The sequence below is a fragment of the Mizuhopecten yessoensis genome, unplaced genomic scaffold, assembly GCF_002113885.1.
Source record: "Mizuhopecten yessoensis strain PY_sf001 unplaced genomic scaffold, ASM211388v2 scaffold9109, whole genome shotgun sequence".
Lineage (NCBI taxonomy): Eukaryota > Metazoa > Mollusca > Bivalvia > Pectinida > Pectinidae > Mizuhopecten > Mizuhopecten yessoensis.
Genome location: NW_018407883.1, coordinates 729,466 through 740,718, shown reverse-complemented (window position 1 = coordinate 740,718; position 11,253 = coordinate 729,466). Strand labels below are relative to the sequence as shown.

At 36.5% G+C, this 11,253-nt stretch overlaps 1 protein-coding gene across 1 annotated transcript in view; it reads left to right on the top strand.

Annotated features, from left to right (window-relative positions):
- Window positions 1-11,253, top strand: part of LOC110457344 — a 20,548-nt gene extending 9,295 nt beyond the window's left edge. The window contains exons 4-7 of the mRNA XM_021508572.1: window positions 126-288; window positions 834-1,080; window positions 2,309-2,409; window positions 4,031-11,253. Of these exons, the coding sequence (XP_021364247.1) occupies window positions 126-288; window positions 834-1,080; window positions 2,309-2,409; window positions 4,031-8,104 (4,585 nt within the window). The 3' untranslated portion in view covers window positions 8,105-11,253. The remainder of the gene's footprint in view (window positions 1-125; window positions 289-833; window positions 1,081-2,308; window positions 2,410-4,030) is intronic.

The following is an 11,253-nucleotide window of genomic DNA, read 5'->3' as shown; positions in this document are numbered from 1 at the left end:
TTACCTGTGTAAACATTTGTATAATTTTAACAGGGCACGTCTGACGTTACCTGTGTAAACATTTGTATAATTTTAACAGGGCACATCTGACGTTACCTGTGTAAACATTTGTATAATTTTAACAGGGCACGTCTGACGTTACCCGAGTTCCTGTTTGAAGTAGAAATAGCTGGAGAAGTAGGAGTCTTCACGCGTGACACAGTGCTACAGAAGAAGACACAGTTTGGACCGTTTGAAGCTAAGAAGACTACACACGAGTTCAATGATGAAAGTCTATTTATACTTAAGGTACGTATCAATTAATACAAGGATTGACGCTGTAAACTGTTTACCAAGAAATGTTCACCCTTCACATAAAATTACTATGTGTATTATGTTTTCTACCTGTATTTGCTCTAATGATAAATTAGCCCTTGTTACAGAGAGCGGAGGAGGCAAAATATAAACTGTGGCAAAACCTGCCTACTATAAATTATTCATGCCGAGCGATATGATGACAATTTACTATCACTCTACATGAGAGATTGTAGTGTACCAAAACCAATTTGTGTTAAAAAATTGAAGTGAATTATACTCTTTCATATATGTTAATACCACACATATATAGGAAAAAGCCTCTATTCAGATAATTTCAAATTCCATTAGTCTGAGGTGGTAACACAAAAACCAAATATTAAGATGAAGAACTATTTTTTCATTGCTTTACTTAGAGTAACTTTTATGCAACATTCTATCAGGATCTCGAGAGCTGGTTATCACTTTACTCCCAACGCTCCCCCAATCATACTTCAAATTATTTGTTGTAATTTTAACGAATTATTTTTATCTTAAAGGTAACAACGAAGGATGGTACGTGTATCAGCCTGGACACCACCAGTGAGAACGACTGTAACTGGATGTGTTTGGTCCGTGCTGCACTCACATATGAGCAACAAAACTGTATCGCCTACCAGTTGGGGACCAACCTGTACTACAGCACAACCAAGGACATAGCCCCCGGGTCAGAGCTCTGTGTGTGGTATGCTCCTGCCTACGCTCGTAGGATTGGCAAACCTGAGAAACCTGATGGTGTCAGTAAGGGTAGGTCACTCCGACATACTTACCTCATTATTTTAACTTCTGATGTAATTATAAGTTGACAGTTTTAACAGGAATCAAGCAGATTTGAGGACACTACTTGTTGAGCAGGTTGGAGTATTGACTATTTTAGAATGATGTTTTTCATTTTTCATGCTATAAATTTCAGAAATAATATATATTTTCAAACCAGTCTCTTGTTGGGTTCAGTGTATAATTCCTGTTCCAGTTACAACCTGCAAGTTTCCGGAATTATATTATGGGGGCATGCATATACTTCTGGTGTAAAAGATAATCAGTAGCAAAACATCTTTGTCAAAGTAAAACAGTAGTAAATTTGGACGAAAATGGCTGAAATTTCATATTCTTCAAGAAAGGAATATCTGCTGACTAGTACCATAGCCCTGTTGTTAGACAAACAGTCTGGACGCATACCAGTTCTTTTGGCATATTGTTTTGCCTCTTATTTTTTATGCATAACAGAAGTACACATGCCTTCTACATCACATGACAGGCACATCTAAAACCTGGTAAAATCTGGAGAGAAAAAGTATCTCAGAAACGACATATTAAAAAACCTGTAGAAATTAAAAGCGTCTATTTAGAGGATCAGACCTCTAAATAGATACTTAAAATATTTTTTACCGATAAAGTTGTGTTTTGGAATTGGAAAAGAAATCATAATCGATTATCAGAAGACCATTCATGAACGAATATTAATTATAATGGGATTGAACAAACTTTGGTAATTTCTTCTGAAACATGTACATGTGTAATGTCGAAGTATATAGTTAAGTGTTGGGATTTACAATGTATTTTTGCAATGTAAGATAAAGGGTTGTCAACTTATCCCCATTTTCATCACACTTCAGCTTCTTACTTTTAGTTTAAAACTATCAGAAATCCATCACTAGTCAATCTTATTAGTACCTCAAAACAAATCTGTTGTGTACCTGTAGCTCATAACCATAGTAACAATTTAGGTAGATGATAAAAAGAAATTTACAGAAACTGACATGAGATAATTTTAACCAGTTTATAACAATGTATGGAATAAATTTCACAATCAATTAATTGGAATCTGTTATGGCAATTGATTGATTTTGATCATAACCAAAAATTGGAAAAACACTTCTGTGTAAGATGTATAAGACTAAAGTAGGAGCAACCGTTAATAAATGTACTTCAAATCTTCTGTGTGAAATACTATAATAACTATTGTGTTTTACAGTTATGCTGGGTATGAAAGTAATATACCCCTCTGTGGAGGACCTGCCGGACGCTCCGCAGACTAGGCCACAGACTGATAACCTAACAGATGAAGAATCAGAGGTAATTCTATTAGTTTTATTTTCAAATTCACATATTTTGATTAATCTCCTTGAAGATTTATGGCCCTTTATTAAGGTAAAGGGCATTTTGGTTTTAGTCAAAACACTAAGTTGAAAAAGAGGAAAATAAGATAGATTTTGATTTAAACATGCATTTCATTCTTCATACATCAAAAACAAATAAACACAAGCCTGTCATCTGCTTTCACCCTTTAAACAAGTGATTACTTGTTCCTGATGCTTTCTGTTGTCTTGACAGAAATAAAATGTGATATTGAACTAAATCTATTATTTCCCATGGCCATAACCATAATTTGAATCATAGATAAATATCTAAAATAGACCATTAATACTTTGTGTTTGTTCTGGATTTAATTAATAATAGATTTATATCATCTTATCATCCACATTTACATTGTACCTTTGATTTGTTGTAGAGTTGTCCCCCTTGTAAAATGTGTTAGCTATTAACCTGGTATCTTATGCTGTTAGACATTTACATATATTCCTGATTTTCCGTGTACCTTTTAAAATGTCCTCAAATTATTAACCAAACGCAAAGTGCAATTCATACAGACAGCTTAAAGATTTCTGATCATGGCACTATTTGAGATGCTACATGTTAGCGAAAATATAATGTGTGAAAAGCTTGAAAAACTTCATTCTAAAAATTCTTAGGTCTTCATATAGCTAGGGAGTGACATTTTGCATGTGGATTGCTTGGATGAAACACTTTCAAGTGTTGAAAAATTAAAAAAATCTCAACCAATTTTAAAGATCACATGAGTAAAATAAATTCAAATCTTTCAACAAGGTCTGTAAGGTGTAGAATAAATATATTTGGCCTGCAGCACTAATGTTGGCTTGAAGCTTGCATTCTGTCAAGTTTAAATTTGACCGTGATTCACTTTTAAGGTCATAGATTTGAGACATGTGCCAACAAGTACAACACAGAGTAATAGTTGAGGAGTATAGCCTCTTGTTTTGTAAACAGTTTCTGTATCCTTTTCCTTCCATACATCCCCAAAATCTATATAAACAAAGTAGAGATTGTACTGTAGATTAGTTAATGTCTATATTAAAAACGTTAAGCTATAGAATTATTAAGTCTTCATTTAAAAGGTTTTGTTTAAGAATTTTCAGAGTTTGTATTAAAGATGTTTCAGTGTACATATATATGTTATCTGTGTCTGTATTGAAGAATTTTCACTGTAGAGTTAACATTTGAATAATAGTTACATTTAACCAACACCTCTGCATAGTGATTGATAAAGAGATTACAATAAAGTTGATAACTAGGAGCAATCATGGTTGAGAGTGGATTCCCAAAAATGTAATTGTAGGATTTGAAGTTTTTATATCTTCAAATATTTGAATCAATTTCCAAAAAATTGTATTAATAGTTCCACTGAATGATGTGATACTTTCTGTCACACTGTTTGATTTGTACTACAGTGCTGATATTACAACAAATGTCATAATTTAAATCATATCCTAGGAAAATTTGGGAAACTTGTATTTATCAAGATTAGAGTTGTTTATGGAAAAAATAACTTTGGTACTATAATTGTAGGGTCATTGTTTATTCCATAAATATTTAATTTTGTTTCTTTTGATTCCAGGTACCACAAGCCTTAAAGGTAGAGATTAAACCTAACTTCTTATGCAAACGATGTGGTGAAGGCTTCCATTCAGAATCAGATCTGGCATTACACCTTCGTAACCACATTATACCAAACTACTACTCAGTAATGAATGGGAAACAGCGAAAAAGAGGCAGACCAGCAAAAGCTCTGATGGTTAAGAAAAGAGGTAGAAAGCCAAAGAAAATTATGGTAGAAGCTAAAAGATTAAAATTAGACAGCCCTGAAGAGTGTGAGAGTGAGGCTGAGGCAGAGACTGTGGACGGCATGGAGTCAATGAAGGACGAGGGAGAACAAGAGGAAAGCAGTGATGAAGAATTCACACCAGTCATTCTTTCTACCTCTCCTGGAATGTTGGAGGGGGGCCGTCGCATTCAACCAAGACGGAGTCTGAAAGGTGTCCGCACATCAGGTTTTGAAGCAGATGAGAACTTTGTTTACATGAAAATAAAAACTGAGAAACCTGATGATGGTTACGATGTGTCGCCCTCTAAACCTAAAAATAAGAACATTCAGGGAAAAAATGTTATAGATGAAACTATTGCTGGCGAAACAGCAGTCATACCAAAACATGAGAAAGATGAAGATAAGTTGGAAGCCAAGGTTACTCCTGTTAAAAGGAAAAGAGGCCGTCCTCCAAAGGTCAAACGTACAGAACATTCAGAGGTCAAAAACTCTCACGAAACACCTTGTCAAACTCACGATCAGAATCTAAACTTCAATGCAGATCTTGCTGGCACAAACGACACACAACAAGGCTTGATAGAGAAATCAAAAACATCTACAGGAAAAACTGTTGAGCAAAGAAAAGATGACGATGGAAAGACTCTATTTAAAGCAGATGCTAATGAAAAGGATGTAGATTTGAAGGAAAAAGAAGACGAAAAATGTGTCACACCTGCAAATGTTGCTGATGAAAAAACAGTCTCTGTGATTGAAGGTAGTAAGGATAGTTGTATATCGCAGGTTAAGGAAAAAAATGAAAATCAGCCTTGTCAGGTTGGTTCCGGAGACCAGGATGATTCAATTGCTTCAACAAAAAGTGTACAAGAACTGGAGAATGGAATTCATCAGATTGTTGGCAAGTCAAAGGAAGAGGGTAACTTGTCAACATATACTGAAACATTGGAAGTAAACTGTATCACTGAGAAACAATCAACTAGTAAAACAATGGCAGAAGAACCTTCGTCAGATTTGATTGAACCAATGGAGGAACATGTCGAGGATACCGATTCCCATGTTGATTTAGAATCCAGCCAGGCAGGAGAACACAGCTCGTCCAACGTTAACGCTGTTGGTATACATATGCCTTCTGATGAATCTATTGCAAATATGGCTGTCGATGATGATCTACAAAACATTCTGGACCAGTTGGACAAGACTGATGGAAATGTGCAAAGAAGCATGGATAAGGAAACTGATGTGGCTGAAAAACGGAATGAGTTATCCGACAAACCTGAATTAATGGAAAATAAAGAAGAAGCGACTAAGCGAGAGAAAGAAGCAGCAGCAGACAAAGATACACAAACCCCTGACGACGATGTTGACGAGAGATCAATTGATGACAACGATGACAGTAGCAATTCTTTCATTAAAACTGATAGCCAAGATGAAGACAAAAACGATGACACAACGCTACCGTTCCATAACTATGTGGCAAAACTAGTGAAGCAAACAGATGAGTTGGAGGAGGAAAATCATGCCGAATTCGTGAATGATGAAGTAGCAAAATTTTTATTAACTGATAATTTTGTAGATGAGGTTGATAGCAAAGACGATTATACAAAGTATATGAAAATTGAAGATACCTCCGATGGAAAACATTTCATCTGTACACTGTGTGAAAAGAAATTTCTACACGAGAAGTATCTTCGACTTCACTTCCCTGCACACACAGGGAAATTTAAGTGTAGAAAGTGTGGCGCCAAATTCTGTAGGAATGATACATTGAAGCGTCACAATTGCTCGAATGCCAACAAAGGTACAAAGCCACACGAAGGGCCTACACAATCCGTCTCTCCCTCGTTATCAAAATGTGATATTTGTGACCAGCAGTTCACCAATGAGAAGTACTTGTTCAGACACATGGCCATTCATACGAATATATTCCAGTGCTTGAACTGCCATAAGTCGTTTTCCCGGAAGGATTCTCTCCAGAGACATATACTGAAGTGCTGTCCGGAAGACGCAGAACAATACCAGGTGTTCTTTTGTAGAAAATGTCAGAAAACATTCGCCACCAAGCTCGGTCGTGATAACCACGAGACCCACTGCAAACAGAAGATGTGCGAGCAGTGTCAGAGCGTATTCGCGTCCGAGAACCTGTTCCTCGCACATAAATGTCAATCCAAGAAGACTGAAACTCGTCGAAATGTTCCCGTCAAATACAACTGTAGTCAATGTCCAAAATCGTTCCGTAATCTGAACTACCTCAAACAGCACCTGCAGATCCATGAAGGTGGGTTTATCTGCCAATTATGTGGACGGAAGTTAAAGACCAAGGAGGAGCAAGATGACCACGAGAGGATGTGCATGGCACTGTCTGTCATCCAGAATGAGGGCAAAACTAAGTGCATGTCCTGTGACTTATTCTTCACCGACATCAGATCGTACAAGGAGCATTATCATTCCCATACTCACCCTTACCAGTGTTCAAAGTGTCAAAAACGCTTTGTAAAAATAGGAAGTCTACACAGCCACGTTTGTACTTTGGACGATGACAATAATCTGCTCTTTTCATGTAATATTTGTCATAAGGATTTTCGCAATGAACGTTTATTAATTCGACACAGGGAAATGCACCAGGAACATAGATTTAAGTGTCAACATTGCGATAAAAAGTTCTTCCGTAGAGATTACTATTTGAAGCATGTCTGTAAGGACGCCGATGGTACCGAAATGGATGTAGATAGAAATGCCGAGATTCGCGCCCAGCAAGATAAACTAGTTTGTCATATCTGTGGTAAGAACTTTGTCAGTTCAAGTAATCTCAACAAACATATGAAAGTACATGGAGAGAAAACATGTATTTGCCACATATGTAGCAAGAGGTTTCACTACGTCGAGTATCTTCGTGTTCATTTGGAGGGATTCCACAACAAAAAGCACCAATTCCAGTGTTCAGAATGCGGCAAGATTTTGACATCCAAGCCTGGTCTTACATCTCACGTTAAACAGTTTCATTCGGACGAGAAAGAGGCACATCCCTGTCCTACATGTGGCAAGATTTTCAGTCAGAAGGGCAATATGAAAACGCACATGTACTCGCATACAAAAGAACGAGGTTTCCAGTGTACTTTCTGTACCAAGGCTTTCAAATATCCGGATCAGCTGAACAGACACAAGCTCATACATACGATGCAGAACAAGCTTGAGTGCGATCACTGTGACAAGAAGTTTACTAAGCTGTACGACCTGAAGAAGCACTTCGAGCTGTTCCACAGTGGTATGATGTATGTGTGTGAGGTGTGCGGTGCTCGTACTGGACACAGACACACCATGGTAAGGCATTACAAAAGGAAACATCCCGAGACCGCCGAACAGGCGAAGGAGCCGTCTTACCTCGACTCGCTGTTCAAACACATTGATAAAGAACCAGACGTCACCACTGAGGAGATCATTGAGGATCATTTAATAGCGGATGGAATACATGTTGATAATGTCTCAAACTTGATTTGTTCAGAAGAGTTCGTACCACAGACAGCTGCAGAAGTGCTACAGAGCCTGTCGAACACTGGTGTGGCAAACGATCAACCTATTATCGTGGCTGACGGCACCACTGTTATTCAGAACGCTGACGGCACAATCAGTATGCCGGGCCAGGAAGGCACTTTCAGCATACAGAACATTCAACAGGCCGTGGAGGGACCGGACGGTCAGTCCACAGTGGTAATACTCCAATTTGTGAGTCAACAGGAGCAGGATGGTGTGACCGAAACTCATCATCAGGAGGTTCAAGTGCAGGAGCTCGACACACAGGTCATAACGGCTGGTGCTGTAGAGGCTACGGGCGAGGTGGAGACCTACATACAATCTTATGTTGTTAGTGACTAGCTAAAGAAATCTGGTATATAAAGTAACAGACGCAAACGAAGGGTGTATAATATGACGTCATTCATTTGTATATGAACGAGCAGCTAAAAGCAGTACAATAAATTTGTGTGGATATAGGGCCTATGACCTTTCAGAAATAGCAATGGTACCTCGTTACAGAAAGGCCACGTCATTCATTTATCGAAAATATACTGTTTCTTTACTTATGGATACATCATACACATATTTTTTTATAAAAAAAACATTCCGTGAAATTGACATTTTAATTTGATTTATAACTAAATTTAATTTTTTTTTTTATAAAAAAAATAGTTAATCAATGTTGTCACGGAGATATGATAAAATCAGTACACGGAATAGTTTTCGGAAATTCGGGGTCAGATATGTCCAAGGTGGATAGTTGCTGCTCTTAATAAAAGGGTAATATGTATTCAATATTGCTAGCATGTGTAATTTTTCATAAAATACCGAGACAAAAAATGGCAAAAACTGATATGAGCAATGCAATGTTATTATATTATTCCAGAATGTTGATCGATTATAGAATTGATGTTGTTTCCTATATAGCTATATGGACAGTTTGCATTACGGTTGTTGGAAAACTTCAGTTTAAGAACTTTCCACTAATATGTCAGACATAGATATTATGTTCTGTTATACTTTAGCATGGCAATTTCAATGTTTCAGAAATATATACGTATGTACAGATGTCTCTTTAGGCGAGTTTATATGCGTTGTAATATTCTGTATACCGGGGAAAATATCGCCCAGTCAAATTTTCACCCTTCACTGTTTGAAACCGTGTTCGTGTAGTGTTATTTTGGCCCATCACATTTTATTACTATATATAGTACGCTGTTTACTTATTTTCACTGTCGTGATGAATTCGCCCTCAGTGCAGAGGGCGAAAATGACAAAAGTTGAACTGCGGCGAACATTTCCAAGTATACAGTATTTCATCTGGTTGCTTTTTAAATTCACAGGGACAGGTATGATAATTAACCCTGTTAAAATATAATGGACATAGAAATACTATTTAATTGAAAGCGTTTATGAAATATTATTGGTTAAAGTCTATAACCGTTTCGATAAAACGTGACTTAAACATTTACTAAGTGTTTGATTTTTCAATACCCATCAAAGAAAACCTGGTCAGTGTACATCGTGTCTAAAGTTCGGTTAACTTTTTTTACCAAAGTTGTTTTGCACAGTAAAAATCAGTTTTGTAAATGATTTTGGTTTCAGTCTATAATGGGTTTTTTATCACACAAGTCGCGTATGTGTTCTGTATAATATTACAAATCGGTTCCTCGTAGTTGGTTAGTTTCATCTGAATGGTTGATTTAAAGCTATTCACAACGTTATCTGCGCCATTACCGACTTCTCTTGATAGTTTTAGAAATTGACAACGAACGATATTTTTATTTTTGTTGTGTAAGTAAATTTGTTAGCTTGAAGAAAAAGTATTATTATGCTTATTTTTTTCGGCACTTGAACCTGCAACTCTTTAAAGGAAACAGTTTGTGGATCGGTTTAGACAATTTTTATTGTTACAATTGTATTTTTTTCTAATAATCCTTCGATATTTATATATGACTTAAGATTTATTTCTTACCCAGTGCTTGAACATCAAATTTATTTTCCCAATTTCGAATATCAAATAACCTCACAAAACTAGAGAATGTGGCTCAATACTATGCTTTGGAAAAGGTATTCTTCTGTCGTTTTAATGTCGTCACCAACTCGGGGAACAAACACGGGTTGTCCGTTAGGTTTGTTCACAGTGGAGTAATATTTAAATTTATTTTTCATTTAAATCCGTGCTCGTTTCGTTGGTGTGATTGTTTTGCCTGTGGGAAATATATAATTAAGCGTTTTCACAACGATGTCTGGCTACCGAGCAGCATGTATTTCCTATGTTGATAGCATGTAAAGAGGGGTTTTGTCAGTCAGACTCCGTTATTCAATCCCTCCCCTTGTGTTCCTTTCACTGCTTTTCATTCAATGCAAGGATCCCTGCGATAAATTGGTTCTCTTTAAGCATACATTTCAGGCCCCAGTTGCTCAAAGATTGGTTAACTTTAAACGGTGGTTAATAAAAAGATCAAATTGTTTAGTAAGACGAATCCTCATAATACACTAATAAAATCTGTTTGAACAAATCTGTAGCAGTGAAATAATAACGGGTGTTCTTGATTTTCTTTTGATCACATTTAAAACAAATCCCTAACCAATATTCATCTCTAACCAAGCTTTCAACTACCATGGCCAGATCTCTAGAAATGTTTCTGTTACTTATTTTCTCACTATACACGAAGTGAAATACGGTGTGAAAGATTTCTGGTACTGAAAGACATCATACATGGACTTGCCATAAAGTATGAAATTATTTATGACATGTTTGTATAAAATATTAATATTTAACCGAAAACAAATATATTGGAAGAATGAAAGACTATCCTTCGTCCTGATTAAGACAATTGAAGAAACTAAGCCTCATGCTGAAAATGATCCAGGCTGCTTTTGCATACCCCAGTTGAAACAGTCAGGGTGGTACAGAAATATCCCGTGATAAACGAACACACATGGGCGGACGAAATCAATAAAGTTACAAATGCACAGTGTCGCAGATGTTTCCAAAACAAAAAAAAACCATTAATACCATCTGTTTATTTTCATTTGTGTGAATATTTTTTTTAATTTCGAAAAATATTTGAATCGACTTTTTGTTATGTCAAAATATCGAAACCTTACGGTTGCCAGCATTTCGAATTTGGCAAGGCATGACGAGAACTTTCGAATTTCTGGGTATCATCTTCCGTTCCTATCTCTGTCTAATTTTCACTGAAGATTATGGTAAGTGTACCACATCACGAATTACAATAGGACTCCAATAGGACTCTGGTTTAGAGTAACATCCGCTGTCGAGTTGTGCATCTTTCAATGCTAATTTGTATTTGTATACTAGACTTTTCGACCCTGTAATTGTACTCACACTTTTGGTGATAATTGCATATAATTCCTCGAGGGCAACATTGGTAAAATGTAGGCTTGGCAGTTTTTAATTCTGCGTTTGAATTTCAAACAGTTATAATTTTGTGTTTTATAGAGGTTACACAACGAGTGATTGTTGAATATGGTATTTATTT